The sequence below is a fragment of the Odontesthes bonariensis genome, chromosome 23, assembly GCF_027942865.1.
Source record: "Odontesthes bonariensis isolate fOdoBon6 chromosome 23, fOdoBon6.hap1, whole genome shotgun sequence".
Classification (NCBI taxonomy): Eukaryota; Metazoa; Chordata; class Actinopteri; order Atheriniformes; family Atherinopsidae; genus Odontesthes; species Odontesthes bonariensis.
Window position 1 is genome coordinate 12,788,878 of NC_134528.1, and position 17,104 is coordinate 12,805,981.

Consider the following 17,104-nt stretch of genomic DNA (forward strand, 5'->3'; position numbering starts at 1 on the left):
ATTCAAGTTCATAAAAGCATTAAGTTTTGCTTCACAAATCACTGATTATCCATTAAGAAAAACATCTTGAATGCCAGGTTATACCAAATCCATTTGGCAGATCGATGCAACTTTCTAATTATTTCACGGATAGACTTGATGGTTCTTAATGAATAGAATAAGCCATTCTTATTTTTGTTCCTATAATGAGTTGTCAAGACTAAAGTTAAACATTTTTGCAAGTCATTAATAAAAAGTTCTTCTTTTACAAGAATTCTCCAAGTCTTCCACTGCAAATGCCAACAACCTACTCCTAAAGTGATAGTACTTTTTGTACTTTTTGGCTGGAGGGGAAAAAAACTATCCATAAGATGGGTCCAAATGATTCAGTGCAGCATTTGTTTTGTGTGGCAATTTTCAAACAGGTTTGATCAATTGATAACTAACACTCTTGTAAGACTAGTAATACAGTGAAATATAAAAATTTGGTAACATTTAACAAATATCCAAACGACCTAATGGAAATTAGTTATCTTCTGAATCTGAATCTGAAACTGAATTTCATATCGATACTTTTTTAATCTGTCAGTGATACAGATCTTTATTTGCCAATAAAAAAAATAAAAGCATTGTAAATTAAAAAAAAATTGAGATAGTGGTTCAGGGTTTTATAACACATTTATTGATTTACATTCAGGGAAAAAATACTGACACCTGGCGTGTTTTACTTTGAGTTGCTCCTCTGTTCACTAAAAACAGCAACTACTGCCTCTTCTCCCATTCTCCACTTTCATCTACCTATCCTCACTTCCCTCTACAATAATATTTGACAACCTCTGGCCTCTATGTCTCTTAATTGGAAAGGGCCGGCACAAACTTCTGGACACTGCTGCAGAATTTGAGAGAAAGGGTGGGTTCTTTAATAGGCTGCATTTGTGATGTGCCTTCAAGGGCAGCACTATCTAAAGGTGCAGAAGACACCAATGTCTGAGACAGAATTTCTCTGAAATTAGCTCTTTAGGGCATGCAAGTGTCTTCGGTGCCAGTTCAGGGGCTCTTGTCTGTAACAGCACTTTAATTAGCAGAACTGGGAATTCTTACCGGGGTGAACCCGCTCAGCTCTGATGTCTTTATCCAGAAGCATGGGAGTCACTGCCAGCCTACATACTGCACACTGTGGTTAGCTCTGGCTGGCATGATCAGACATTTAGTCATTGGTGAATTCTTAGTGTGTTCTTTCTTAGAGTGATGATTTACCTCTCAGAGTTCTACGAAAAAGTATTTCTTTCTCTGTTTTTGAAAACTTTTTTTTACACTGACTGCCATGCAGCATAATAACTTTATGCTGACTTGTGACCTTGATTATTTTGTAATTGTTCATGGTGCACATCAAACCTACACTTTGACAAAATGTGAATTATTATTGATGTGCTGATTTTCAAAATACTAATCTATTTCAAATTTGGTTAATTAATTTGATGATCCAGTATTCAGTATTGAGTACATTCTGATTAAATCACAAAAGAGTCCTTGGCAGCAACTATGGCCCTCACTGTTACATGATGCAGAATTCAGGGCCAGAAAAAATAATGCAGAATTTGCGAATACTTTAGGGCTTAATTAAACAGACAATAGTGAATCTGAGGCTCCTGGTTGACCTGGCGATCCAGGATTATATCATCCTTTAATTTAACTTGTCTAATAGCTTAGTATATGAAATCTGTGTGAAGTTTTTGTAAGACGCTGCGGGTGAAAAGAATAAAAAAATTCTAAGCAGAGTGAAGATCTTTCAGTCACAAGGTTGATAGATTACCAAAGTAGTTATTGGTAAAGAAGCAACTGTAAAGAAGCAAAGTGTATTTCTCAATGTTCTTTTGATGTTTTCTGCCATTCCTCTGTATCAAATGTTTTATTCTACCATGAATTCCTGGTCTCTAGTTTTGTTATTTATAAATGAGTTTTCATTCTCGTAGAATGTTAAATGCAGGTGTGCATGAGCTGAGAAACTTCACCTTGGTGCTCTATATGCTTCAGCCTGTCAACATTTGACTTTTCTCTCTCTTTTTTTTCTTCTCTTTTGTGACGTTAACAGAAGCGATTGGGTGACCTCATACAAGGTTATGGTTAGCAACGACAGTCACACCTGGGTAACACTTAAGAACGGCTCAAAAGACTTGGTGAGTAATTATGACATTTGAACCTAATCCGCTGACACAGAGCGTATCCACAAGGTACAGGCAGTTATTATCATACTGTAAAACTTTGGAGCATTATCCTTTTTTTCTCTCTGCTAACTAGATGCATAGGAAGTCTTGCTCTATGTGCCCTCTTTGACTAGAACGAAATAGAAAAATGAATGCTTGCCTGAGAGTAATTACAGAGGGAGATTTAGCTGCGTGCTTATTTCCAAGCTTAATGAGCTGTGAGGCTAAAGTAAATACTGATGATACTCCAACAGATGGGAACTCATCCTGGTTCACTGTCAGAGTTGGGTGCTTTTTTTCTGCTTTCAACTGGATGTAATTGTGTAGACAGAAATACCTTTTCTGCAACAATATCATTGATACCTCTGGATGTATATTTCATCATGGATTGAACTCGCAAATCAAATCATATTTTTGAGGAGAATGATAGTTCTCCTCACAACATCACCAGCCACAGTTTAACTATGGCTGGTGATGTTGTCTTTGTGGATGATTATAACATTACAGTGATTTGGTCTCAGCTACAAGCTTCCCTCTCACCCACTCGCTCACCTTTTGTGCCAAACGCCAAGCAGCTCTGTTGGTCTTTCAAAATGCCAGATGGGTGCAAATAAGAACTCCAGCTGTGGGTGTTAACATTTACAATAAATCCCAGAGGGCATCATAACTGAATGACATTGTACAAGTGCACATCTGTCTAGTGTTTATCGCAAGAACTCCATCTACTGATACAATCATTGGGTCGTTATCCTTTAATACAACATTTTAAGGAGTCCTGTAAAGCACCGCCAATACAAACGACAGGAACTCATATGAGCATTTACAGATCGAAGAGGATGTCACTTTCAAGACTTTTGTTCAAGAGGCAACAAAGTTCTCATTAGGAGGAGGGATAAGGGTTGATAATGTGCCTACGGGCAGCGCTTTGAGCCATGCGCTTTTTGTTTGACACAAGAGTGTGATCTACCACGACAACTTTGAGTTTCAAGTCAACACTTAACAAAAACGCTTTTTTCAATACCATCACTTGGTTAGTGTTCGAAAGCCATCATGATTAGGGCTAAAATGCCATTTAATGTAATTTTTCACTGCAGCTGTCAATTTCATGGATGCCATTTTCTGGTTGCCGTGGTTACATGTAAAAACCACCAATTTTGACAAAAGATGATCACTTTCTGCTTAAATTAAGGCAATAACCCAATTAGGTAACGATTTGAAATCGAAAGTACTTGGTTTGGGCTGGAAAAAGAGCATGGTTAGGGTTGAAATATAGGCAATTTTACACTTCATATGCAGTTGCTCCTACGACCACAAAAGGTCCCATATTTCTTTTACGTAATTATTGGTTGTATCTGCCTGCAAGATACCCCCATGTGCTTTCTTTGGTGAGGGAGATGCACATGTTCTAATCAAGTGAATCAAATGTGATATTTCCTTTACACACGCTTTCTTTATACTTATACTAGTTCAAAAGGTGCTTCTTAACATCTGCTCTTTTAAGCTGTTGAATGAAGGCATTATGTTCTGTGTTTCTGCTCTTGTCTGTTCATTCACAATGTGTTTGCCTAAGTAGATATTCAGCGGCAACAGAGAAAAAGAGATTCCCGTCCGGAATATCTTCCCAGTCCCTGTGGTCGCCCGATACATTCGCGTTAACCCTCGCTCTTGGTTTCATGTTGGCAGCATCTGTATGAGAGTGGAGATCCTTGGCTGTCCTATGCCAGGTGACGGGTTTGTATGAACAAAGCAGACACACGAGTGCTTCCTGTCAAACAGACATTTGCAGTGCATGAAAGAATGAATGTGGGGTTGATTTCACTTTTATTTGCTGAGGTTTGGCACAGATAGAAGTTTGGCAAAAGGTCTGCCAAGATTATCCACATTAACTGGGACACTTTTTCAAGGAAGCTGTTGAGTTATTAATGGTAAATTGATGATTGCCGGGGGGACAATTTATAAATAAAACTTTGCTTCCTGTAAGGTTGTTGCGGAAAACTTACAAGCAAATATATCAAAGCCTTGGCACAAAATAACAAAACTTTCTACATAGTTAGATAGTGTGATCTACGGTCGAGAAAGACCTGTCATGGCCAGCCTTATTTTTAAATAAAGGATCTAATCCACCTATTTAAGTCACTGGATAATCAGTAACTGTATCTAATCTGATTACAGATCCAAATAATTATTACCACAGACGCAATGAAGTCACAACAACCGATGACTTGGACTTCAGGCATCACAGCTACAAAGAAATGAGGCAGGTGGGTCACAGTGAACAAGCAACAGAAGACAGCACCTTCTTAAGAACACTGATCTTTTTTCTCATTCAGCAGAGAGACCAAAGCACAGAGCTATAAAACATTGTAAGGAACTGTGAGCCAATGCAAGCCAGGTTGCTTCCTTTGGACGAGCAAAGAGTGCAGCAGAACAAATGAACCGAGCGCTTCAAGCAGCATGAAAATGCATAAAGCATCTTCTGGGTTGTGTCATTACTTATTCATATAGTTGTCATGAGCAGAAGGGGAAGGAGGGCAGCTGTATTTGTCACTGCGTCTGAGTGGCTGCGATGGTACAAGCGCTGTGAATTGTAATCTTCTGTAATGCAGCATCCTGTGCCAAACAATCAGTTTGAGGTGACTGGAGCCGTTCTTTACCACAGCCATAATGAGACATTGTTCATTGAATGTATGGCTCGTTGTAAATTGCTCAGCTTTTCTTCTGGTGTGACAGCCTAAAATGCTATATAAAAGTGAATTAATAGACTTTTTCTTTTCTTTTCTTTCTTTATCTCTGAGGCTAATGTGTGTCAGTTAAGGTGTCCAAGGCTTTCACAAAGAAAGGAACGACTATTTTTAAAACTCCTTCTCTAAAGCTTTTTCACCCTTGACATTTTTCAGTGTAGGCAACCAGACACCATATCTCCACTTTGGTTTTAATAGTGCTGTGCTAGAACTTTCAAGTGGAGGCGGCCAATTGTGGCTTCTCATGTGGAGGGCATTTCCCCCGAGAGGAACAGAGTGAAAGAAATTTCCTTTATATTGCTTGAGGATTGTCCTTTTCTTAGATCACAGTTGTAGTAGCATTGGTACTTTGTAACCAAAGCATAATATAGACAGATGCAATAAAGAAGAAGATATTTAATTGATACTTTTCTTCTGTTGAACTGTGCAGCCAGGAAGCTTCGTCTTTATTTACAGCATTACCCTAAACATATAAAAGTAGATTTAACCATAATCTCAGAGTATGTATTGTAAGGATGAATTCTTATTTGAAAAATGTCCTGCATTGATCCTGGTGAATTGAATTGCCCAGGTACATTTAACAGAAGGAATGCTGTGCTTTATTAAGCTGAGAGCAGAACTTTCTTGTAATCCTTTGTTCCATCGACAAAACCTGACATTTATTTCATGATTTACATGTGTAGAGAAGACAAGATTGAACACAGACTTGATTAAAAACCCATCACACCTGACTGGTTAAAGCGCGGCTGCAACAGCAAATTAACATTTTTCAGGAAATAATGCAGCTGCTTCAATTACAGCTGGTTAGTCTTTTTCCTCATGCTCTCCTTTGTGTCACCATTATTTGCCCATATGGATAAATGATAATTGTTACAATTTTAATTTGTTCTCTACAAGCCTGTCTTCATAATTGTCTTGACTGCCTCTCCACAGCCACTTTCACCGGCTAGAATGAAAATAAATCAGCTCTGTGACAGAGCTCTGGTGATATTGTCTTTGAGACTTCCAATATTTGGACTGTTTTGAAGTTGCAAGTACCCATTATTTAACTTGTTAATAAAAAACCTTGAGGACAGAAACTAGAAAATCTCATATTTGTGACAAAATATGCAGCAACAAGACTTTAAAGAACAGTTTAATGCTTAAAAACAGCTCTTGTCTGCTTCATTTGATGTGTGCTTTGAACATCCAACCTGTCATCTAATGTTTCAAATGATAGATAATTTAGTATGCAATATCCCCTTTTCCTGATTGAGCTCAGACTCAAAACAAATACAGAAAAAGAAACAAAAGTGCTTGAACTGGCAGAATGTTGTTCATGTAGGAAACAAATACTGAAGCATAGGTTAAAACGTCTGTCAGTGTGTAGTACATTCAAAACTGAATATGGCATGAGAGCACTCTAAAAAGAAAATTTTAAAAAATGTCAGCGACAACACGGAGCACCTCAGCAGCTTGCAGGTCCCTCATGAGTCAATGTTTGATCTTGGCAGCAAATATTGCTGTGGGTGGTACATTATGGCTCTGAAGCCAAAGGAAACCTTTGGTACATCTCACAGATGCTAATAGCTTTCACAAATCTGCTGTATTTGACGCCCTTTTAATGTGAGGTCTGGACTGCACTCTGCCATCTCCTTTGTGCAATGTGCTGTGAAGGGCCACTCTTTAATGGACTAGTATATTCAGTTATGAACACACAGAGAAATAACCGTAGGCACCTCAGTGACATGGTTGTTCATTTTTGTTCTTAAAAAATTATCTAAAGAGTTCTTGATAGACAGCCTTGGAAAGAGCAGCAGTTGTAGTCTTGTGAGTTATAGTCAGATTCTTGTGAAATTTGTGTGATCACAATCACAAGGGAATCTTGTGCAATTTAATTCTGTAATTACAATACCTAATCTTAGTTACTCTGTTCTGTCCATAATTGAAATACTTCCTTTTGAGTCCTTTTGTTAGTCTATTTCAAAAAAGATATTCTTCTACACTTGCACACGTGGCCAAGCTGGCTTCCAAAACAAAAAACAGAGAAAGCTCAGATTACAATAGTGTGACTTCATGATCTGGTACGGACACCATCATTTAACCATACTTTTAGATTGGAGTGAGCTTTTATTGCTACAAAGGTGGTCAAATGGTTCATAAATATTGTATAATTTTATGGTTTATATGCAAACAGTATAAAACCAGTTCAGCACAACGTTCCTCGTTCCTCGTTCCTCGTTCCTCGTTCCTCGTTCCTTTGTGCGTTGAAAGCAGTCTTGTATTCCTCATCGTAAATAGGAGGCTGAAATTAGCTGGAAAATGCACTGTGACAAAGCTAAAACCAGGACTCTCTCTCTCTTTTTTTTCTTTAAACAAATGCCAAGCTGACATTTCAAAAGTGTCTATCACAGAACAGCCATGATATGTTAATATAATGATCTTATGGAATATATTACATTGCTAAATAAAACCTATGTAGTAAAACAGTGACAGGGAACATTTTATTGCCACATTTTACTTCCCATCTTTACTTCTTCCACCATTAGCTGTAATTGTTTTAACTGTATTTAGTGTTTGAAAATATGCATTTAAAAAATGTATATTTCCCTTGTCTGAAAATACCTCAGCTGAACTCTAAGTGAGTTCCACAGTATTTCTGATTTTATTTTATTTTATTTCAAATAAGAAATGATCAACAGTTCATGCTGAACTATTTATCCCTCACAGCTTATGAAGGTGGTTAATGAAATGTGCCCCAACATCACCCGGATCTATAACATAGGAAAGTCCCACAGTGGCCTCAAGCTGTATGCCATAGAGATCTCTGACAACCCAGGAGAACATGAAGCTGGTGAGTATTAATACAGCAATGTGCTTTATTGCAACAACATGAGGCTGCTGAGTTGATTGTAAATAGTAACAACCTCAGTCAGAGTTCCCAAACATGTTTTCTCTGACACCTTGGCTGCAGTGATTGCATAATTAATTCCTGACTATCTTTTCACTATCCCTCCTTTCATGCGATCTTGTTGACCAGGTGAACCAGAGTTTCGTTACACAGCAGGTTCCCATGGTAACGAAGTGCTGGGACGGGAGCTGCTCCTGCTGCTGATGCAGTTCATGTGTCTGGAGTATCTATCTGGCAACCAGCGGATACGTCACCTTGTGGAAGAGACCAGAATCCATCTACTGCCATCTGTCAACCCTGATGGGTACGAGAGAGCCTTTGAAGTGGTAGGTCCACAAGGCAGCTATTAGTGACCTAATTTCAAGAGCTCGTCTGTTGTGATAACAGCACCATATCTGTTTATTTGACAGGTCTCTTGTAAAAGTGGTCGTGGTCATGGTGCAGGTGCATGCTGGAAAATTAGTTTGGGTGACCTGTTGGATTACATAAAATGAACAATGTGTGCACGTGAGCTGCGTGTTCAGTTGTAAATATTTCATTAATGCACATGTTTTGACTTGAAATAGTTGCAGGCCAAGATGAAAGGCTCTGTTTTAACTTAGATAAAGACAAGTCTGCAATGTAAGCTCCCTCTAAATTAAGTGACCTAATATTTAATCGCAAACCAAATCTATATTTCACAACTTATTTCAAAATCAGCTTGTACTTATAAATACATATATATGCATATGAATATACATGAACAGCTAAATAAGATGAGCCTATTCAACGGTGGGCTGTGCAATGGTAGCAGAAGGCAGTTTTTAGCCAGCATTAATCTATGATGCTGTCATGGCTGTTGCAGTAATTTGTTGCAGTAATTTAAGCTTTTTTAGCTATAATGTAATATTCACTCGAATCAGATGTTTTTTCATATTGTAAATAGATAAGCAATAGCACTAATCATACACTGCTTAGCAATTTTTGCTCCTTTTGGCAAATTGTTGTTATCTTCCGGCTGCACATGGCCTTTAAGATTGAAAATGAAACCATAGATAGTCGAGCCTTGCAAAGTATGACAGAACAGACACAAAAAATGCCTTGTTAAAGCTGACTCAAAAAGTAAGGATGTTTTTATTTATCATTATTATGTTTTCAAGAAACAGTGAAACTGCTAATGAGTTTAAGCTCTTTTTCTCTTGGCAGTTACGACCATCTTCCTCTGTAGAGCATGTTCCTTGATTCCCAAAAGACAGCATGGGCGTTGTGATCAGCAAGGAAACCATGTACTATGAACCATGTATAGCCCTCCACCTGGGATCAGAAATGTGTCCTCCCACAAAAATAATTTCCTGTGCATTTTCAACATCCTGTATTACCCTTCAACACAGGGTTCAGAGCTCAGTGGCTGGTCTCTGGGTCGATGGAGCAATGATGGAATAGACATTCACCACAACTTTCCAGATCTCAACTCCCTTCTGTGGGAAGCTGAGGCCAAGAAGTGGATTCCTCGCAAAATGTTCAACCACCATGTGCCCCTTCCAGAGTGGTACCAGTTGAAGAACGCCTCAGTGAGTCTGACTGTTAGATAGATTGTTGTGCAGTATATTCTTACTGGAAATTTTGATCTTTGCAGGTTAAACAAATCTTTTATTAGCGCTTAGTTGAGCCAGGTGCTCGAGCTGGGCAATTTGCAGTTAGCAACACTATCTGATTTATAAGTGCAGCTTATAAAATGCCAAAATGTAAGCTACAAGGACATTTATACCTGCAAACACAGTTTAAAAATGAATTCCATTTTATATGTGGTGAACTGGAATATTCCCAAACATCAACTTCTACTTTCAGCTGCCTTCATAAATGTTTACAGGTGATATTAAAAATGAATAAAGATCTCACAGGCTTACAATGCTTCGTCAACCTCCCGACCGTGTCAAAGCTATTTGTATGCTTTCCCTCGATGCAATCAAACCAGATGTTACGCTAGCTCTTAAAATGTTGCTTGTTCTTGCTGGTCAAGATAATCCTGCCTTTAGCTTTAGACACAACTTTTTCTTTCTTCCTGAAAAGAAAAGGTGACGCTGCTTGAAACAGCAAAGTCCAAGTCACAGCTGTCTTTTTTATTTTTACCTTCAATGTGCTCCGCTTTAATAATGTGATTGCCATTTAGTTTCCAGTGACTTCACCTTTAGGTGACAAAGTGTGGCATTGTGTTCATGCCCTGCACCTCCTACAGAGTTACAAACATATCTTCACAGTGAAGACCATCAGCCATTTGAAAAGGGTAAAGCAGTCACAAGGACATATCAGGGGCGCTGTCTATTTTGGGAAAAGCGGATGCACTTGCAATGTATGACGAAGAAGCTGTGTGCCAAAATACACCCAGCATGCTATTAAAAGCTCATCCTCACAAGTGTTTTGACGTTAGTGAGAGCCACGGGTGAGTCACACTGAGCATCCAGAATAGCTGCTGCAGCTGTGGTGCTGGGATTCCCATCTGTGCTCACAAAGCTGTGAAACCTGTCTTCACTTGCCCCACTGACTTCTCCAACTAGTGCTTAGAAATAAGAGGGCTGGTTTAATTATATGAGCCCCAACAGCTGGGATAACTCTTGATTGTAACAAACAAGTACAAGCTACTGGATGCCAGCTGGTTTCAAAGACTTACTCATCTTTCAGAATAAATATTTGTGAGAGGCTTTTTCGATGTGGATTGTTTGAACAGCCTTTTTTGATTTATTATTTACTTTTAAGAGCACATTGCTGAGAGTTTGATTTTAAAATGAAGGACTTATTGATCCTATACGTGCGATGATTGCATTAAATACATTATCCATGCCTCTTGTGTACCCGCTCTGTAGGTTGCCTTGGAGACAAGAGCCTTGATAGCATGGATGGAGAAAATGCCCTTTGTGCTGGGAGGTAACCTCCAGGGAGGGGAGCTGGTGGTGACTTTCCCGTACGACAGAACTCGCTCCGTTGGGGTGACCAGGGAGCAAACCCCCACCCCGGATGACCACGTCTTCCGCTGGCTGGCCTTCTCCTACGCATCCACCCACCGTCTGATGACTGATGCCAACCGACGGGTCTGTCACACAGAAGACTTTGCCAAGGAGGACGGCACCATCAACGGGGCATCCTGGCACACTGCGGCCGGCAGTTAGTGTCCATATCTTCTGGGGTGTTTTCTCACTGATGCTAACACTGTCTTATGTAGGATTTACCTGCTCAGCTCAAAGTCTCTGAGCTTTTGCTTTGTTTTGCGCATATGAGAACATCTTGCATATGCAGTACTGAAGCCCAGTTTCAAAGCTTCCAGGTTTGAGCCTGAAGCTTCATGTAAGAATTCAAACAGAAATAGGCAAAGAAAAGCAAACATGCCAGTGCCTCAAATAAAAATTATCTCTCTAATTATCGCCTCAGCTCTACCCATTACATGGGCAAAATTCTGACCCAAGAGTTGATGTGTGCCAACAGATATGTGTCTCTTTCTTGGCAGGTATGAATGATTTTAGCTATTTGCACACCAACTGCTTTGAGCTCTCAATGTATGTGGGTTGTGACAAATTCCCTCATGAGAGCGAGTTGCCTGAGGAGTGGGAGAACAATCGCGAGTCTCTTCTTGTTTTCATGGAGCAGGTAGGGCAGCAAAGTAGCCCCCGCAACACACACATTTACACAGAAGGAAACCCTGGTGTATGCAAAATATACACAAAGCTACCAGTATGGTAAAAAAAAAGCCTTTTCACATTTTAGGAATAGGTTTTGTCTTTTAATTTGTCCCTGTGTTCTTCTCACTAAAGTCTTCAAATCTCACTTGATAAGTAATGAGAAGCCCAATGTCAATAGAATTTGGGGACATTTCCTTAAAAAGCCTGTCCGCCGTAAAACATAAAGAAGGAAATTATGTGTTGAAGGAGTCAACTTATGTGATGCTCTTTATATGCAGGTGCACCGTGGGATCAAAGGCGTAGTTCGGGACCTGCAAGGTCGTGGAATTGCTAACGCCATCATCTCTGTAGAGGGCATCGGTCATGATATTCGCACAGGTAAACTGCATCGCCTTTCACCTGAATCTTTTTGGTAAATTTGATTATTGATTCCTAATTTAAGCTTCAAACCAGTGCAAAATAAAAAAAACGTCCACCTCAGAATGCTGTGCAGATAGTGCAGATGTGAACAGATGTCACTGTCTGTTCTGCGGCCTCTGACATTTTATGTGAGTAAGCTGAGATTTTGCTATCGAAGCAGAAGAAGCTAGCTCCAAGCACTCTGATTCAGCTGTATCCCCACTTTGAATTATTCCTCAGGAATGAGTCACTCCTGCAGCAAGTCAGTATTTCATTGTAAGATGGAATAAAAAGGATAAATAAAAGCAGGTGATGTGTTTAAACCATGGCGCCAGTTGAAGTCTTCTCCTGCTTTGAATATGACTATTGATTGTGAGTCCTAAAGGTAATTTATGCTTATGCCTACAAAATGAAGCCGTCAAAGTCGTTTTTTTTTTTTCTCAGAGCATGAAATCAAATGTCCAAAAGCCATTTAAGCCATTATTGCCATTGGAACTCAGAATAAGCCACTGCTTCCTCTCAGAAATCCTACAATTCTCAAATGCAGTCAGGAGAGTTTTTAGGATTTTGCCTTAAAAGTGTAGCTTTTCATCTGCTTTGAATTTGCTTTGGAATGGCATGAACCTTCAGAAACAGACATTTGCAAAGTTTTTCTGCCATCACAATGAATTTTCCATAGTCACAAGAAGACAGGGCAAATAGCTGCAATAGCCCCTATAATTAGGGGATTTCCAAATTATGTTTTCCCAAAGTGAAAATCTATTAGTTAATTTGTATTTAATAATCAAGCATTTCAGTGAAAAAGAAAAAAAGTCATCCTGCCTTTAAATGTGAGAAATGTAAGCATGGATTGCCTTGTATAACTGGATATGCCATTATAATTCATTTGCCTCACTGGTTGTTGAAACATGTCAGGTAGGAGTTAATATGACAGGAAGGAAGTAGCATCAGCAAACTGGTGTACTCTGCTCACATAAAGGCAGCATTAAGCACAGAGGGACTTTGAAAATCCAACATGACAAAGCAGGGCTATTTTTAAGAACACCTCACTTCTTGAAAGCGAACACAAGACTCTGGACATTTATTTTGAGCTCCAATTAAAGGTATGCACTGCTTAGTAGGCTGTTTAAACTCTGAGTGAAAAAAATGTGCATTCTGTTGCAAAAATAATGTCGCAACATGTATACCTCCTGTCATGTAACATGAATTGTATTTATCTGTTCCTTTACAGGTAAAAAACTGAATACACACCAACAAATACACACTACACTCACAAACAAACAAACAAAAAAGAAAACATCTCACAAAACAACAAAAAAAATAGAACATTTTACAAAACACAACCACAAACTATAGCATTTAACAGCTTTTTTTTTAAACACATTTTAACAACACTTAAATCTGAACATTTTACAAAACAGACACAACTAATAAAACATTGTTTTTTAAAATATATAAAACAACATACAACAGCAAAAAAATTTAAAAAATTGAAATGTTTTGCCAGGAAATGTTCCCTGAAATGTTGTTTTCTGTCTAACTGTTGTGTGACCTATGACTTTTTTCTTTTTTTCCTTCTGTCTTTGGTATTTTTGTGTTTTGTACATCAAGGCCACAATAAAAAAAAAAAAGCACTCTGAAGCCACATCATATAGGTACATATAGTGCTGCACAATATGTAGCATTAATGCGTTAATACTTGTGCCAGAGGACAGACTCAAACTTCCATCTGTTTTTGGCACAATTGATGTCTTTTTTTTTTTAAAGAAATATATATATATATATATTGCACCTGCATATATATATATATACATAAGAATAGACCCACCCACGGCTGAGAATGAACAGTACTGGAAGTCTTCCAAAAAAAGGTCTCAAGTATGATGAGTTGGACTGCCAAAGGACCTGACAAGATACATACCTACTGGCTAAAGAAAGTAACTGCACTCCAAGAATGCCTTGCAGATAGAAACTTGTTCTTCCAGACCCTTCTACTGACGTTAATCACTAATCGTTGCCCCTCTGAAGTGTGAAGATGTTTTATGTCAGGCTGTCAGCACATATTTGCAAAATCCCTTGCCTGTAGCTCAATGTAAAAAAAATTTGAGTCACACACTCAAACGATGCTTACCGCGCTGTTCTTGACAGTCATAATGTTCAAGTGCAAAAATATTCAACTGCTCTGCCTTTGCATTCCTTTTCAGCTGCTGACGGCGATTACTGGCGCTTGCTGAATCCTGGAGAGTACCGAGTAACAGCCAGAGCTGAGGGCTACAGCCTAACCAGTAAGAAGTGCGAGGTGGGATATGAGATGGGCGCCACCAGGTGTGACTTCACCATTGGCCGAACCAACTTGTCACGAATCAGAGAAATCATGGAAAAATTCAACAAGCAGCCCATCAGATTGCCTGTGAGGCAGCTGCAAGCTCGCAGGTCCAGAGAAAGCCGTATGGGAACATAATCACTGCAAGAAGAAGCCAGTGGAAGAATTAAAAGCAAACATCTATATCAGCTCTGATCAAACTGGAGTGAAGGCAAAGCCCAGGTTTGGACCAGTATCACATTCCTTCAGAGTGCTGCCATTTTAATTAACATTTGGAGACTGAAAACATGGATTCATTTAAATGTGTGCTTTCTTTGATTTTTGTTTGGGTTCATTTGCAGGAATATATTGTCTCTGTGTTCACTGTTGACATATCTTGTCTTTGTAGCGTGGTTAAACATTTTCTATTTCATTCTGTCAACAAAAAAACTACCACAAATGTCATCATGTACATACTTATTAACTTATATAACAGTTATATAAGCCATTACAAAAGCTTTGGTACCAGCTATTGTGGAATTGTGACTTATTGCATATCATAGTTGTTTTAAAGAAATAAATTTTGCTTTTAGTTTTTAAATAAATCTTTGTACAAACTTTAAGAGGTTAAGTTCTTTAACTAATCGTGTCTATAGAATAAATTCTTGGAAACAAGGTTGGATCCATCTGTCATACTGTATCTGTATCACACCTTTCACAGAGTGAACTCATCAGAGTGTGAATCTGTGTGATAGAAAAAAAGCAGCCGATTAGCATGTAACGATGTATTTACTAAAAAGTGCCGTGTAAGTGTGAGTGTCAATGGGTTCTAAAACCGCTTTGAGTGGTTATCTAGACTAGAAAAGGCTGTATAAAAGCTACAAGTGCTACAAATGTCATTTTACCATTCATTTTCATAGTGGGATTTTATTATTCAAAAAATATGCTGAATTGTACATTTATGATGCTTGGAGATTTGGAAAAAAGTGTTTTAAATCAAATTTCATTAAGTAAAATAATAAAGATAAACGTAATATTTCAACAGAAAAACAGTTGCACAACACTTAACACTTAAAAACACAGCACTGCACAAAACTTGAAATTTCAGAAAACACAACAACAATTTACTTAACACGACATTTGATTAAGACAATATGAAATAAAACACATTTTGCGTTTTTCGAACAAAAAGACATCTTGAAAGCAACAGAACAGAACAGCTAAGTCCTGAAAACCAGGAAACAGTCACATAAAGGAAAACTATGTATTTGTGCTGATGAAGGCTAAATCTATGTCAGCCAGCAAGATTTTCTAAGTAATGCATTTCAAAAAGACCTGTGGGCTGAGTCATTTTGTGTGTTTAGTCAAGCATAAATTGATAAACATTGCATGAATAAATAACCCTGACCATTTTCTGATTGTTTCAAATGTATATTAGCATATTAGAGTTAGAGTCATATAGTTTTGCACTGCACAAGTGCTTCCTTAACAAGTATATTTGGCAAAACAGTAACATATACAGGACTTACCATATATATAAGTGTAATTAAGGACTTTTCTGGGGTTTTCTTTCTCTTAATCTCTAATAAGGTGTCAGTCGCTCCAATCCTACGCTCCCGCAAACTACGCTCCAATCCATGGTCAGTGAGGAGTTCACAGTCCATGTCAGATTTGTTTTTGAGGGGATCGGGGCCTTTATGGAAAAAGGAAGCAAGTTGAATAAAATAAATAAAGTATTTTCAGCAAGGGGTAAAAGGTGATGCTGTATACCCTTATAGGTATGATTAATGTTAGAATTACATCTGATTTTACATGCCTTATTGAACATCTCTGATGGAAAACAAACGCACTTACTTCACAGAACTTGGCTGCAATAACTTTGTTATTTTAAGCATCATCTCATTTGATAACTGGAGTAGTGGGATTGTATCTTGGAAGTGTCATGGTAGAGAGTCTAATTATCAGAGCTCTGCCAGGGCTTTTACAGATCACTGGTTAATCTGACAAGGCTAGCCTTCCTTCTCTCTGGCCAACATATACTGTAATTAGAGGATAGCTTTAGCCTCTTATCTCATCCTCCAAAGGTTATTGAGCAGAGTCTTGCCCACCTCTCACAATCTCAGACTACTGGATAGGATAAGACTTGTCAGTGCTGGTTAATATTACAATATTTTCTTTAGCTCTACGTCATCACCACAGACCGAATGTGAAACAGAAAAAGTACATGTGTAAGTCTTCGAGATGGTGTGCTGTTATATTTTGAAGGTTTGCTGGTTTTAAACCCTTGATCACAAATCACAGAGCATCTGCAGATGCATGCTTTAGCCTATACAGAGAATCAGTGGCTCTCAGGATATACAAAACCAAATAATTTGAAAAATTGGAATTTCAATCTGATGATAGGCCATCAGGTCAAAAGAGAAGAGATCACCAGGATTATTTTGATTCATGCTGCTGGGAATATGTGTGGAGCAGATTGTCATAGCAGTCCGCTCTGTTCTTGAAGTCATGCAAAACCTATCCATCCAATTTCGATACACTCTTAATCCAATTCAGGGAGCCTATCCCAGCTCCCATTGGGTCAGAGGCGGGGTACAACCTGGATGGGTCACCAGTCCATCACAGGGCCACAAACATCACAAAAAAACAATGAGACAAAAAAACATGCATCTTCACACTCATTCCTAGGGTCAATTTAGAATCACCAATTCATCTAACATGTATGTTTTCGGACGGTGGGAGGAAGCTGGAGTACTCAGAGAGAACCCACACATGCACGTGGAGAACATGTAAACTCCACACAGAAAAGCTCCAATACACATTCAAACATGACACCAACATGTTCAGCTGCAACCAGGTTTATGAAAGGCATTGCATATTCGAAAGGGGGCTTTACAGTAGTGACAACGTGCATCTGCATGTTCTAATATGAAACTACT

At 38.6% G+C, this 17,104-nt stretch overlaps 1 protein-coding gene across 1 annotated transcript in view; it reads left to right on the top strand.

Moving 5' to 3' along the window:
• The window catches only part of cpxm2 (carboxypeptidase X (M14 family), member 2), a 34,568-nt gene extending 19,785 nt beyond the window's left edge, over positions 1–14,783 (top strand). Inside the window, exons 5-14 of the mRNA XM_075456998.1 lie at positions 2,072–2,156; positions 3,757–3,907; positions 4,356–4,444; positions 7,634–7,757; positions 7,944–8,140; positions 9,185–9,364; positions 10,655–10,952; positions 11,293–11,432; positions 11,743–11,842; positions 14,068–14,783. Of these exons, the coding sequence (XP_075313113.1) occupies positions 2,072–2,156; positions 3,757–3,907; positions 4,356–4,444; positions 7,634–7,757; positions 7,944–8,140; positions 9,185–9,364; positions 10,655–10,952; positions 11,293–11,432; positions 11,743–11,842; positions 14,068–14,324 (1,621 nt within the window). The 3' untranslated portion in view covers positions 14,325–14,783. The remainder of the gene's footprint in view (positions 1–2,071; positions 2,157–3,756; positions 3,908–4,355; positions 4,445–7,633; positions 7,758–7,943; positions 8,141–9,184; positions 9,365–10,654; positions 10,953–11,292; positions 11,433–11,742; positions 11,843–14,067) is intronic.
• Positions 14,784–17,104: the final 2,321 nt, after the last annotated feature.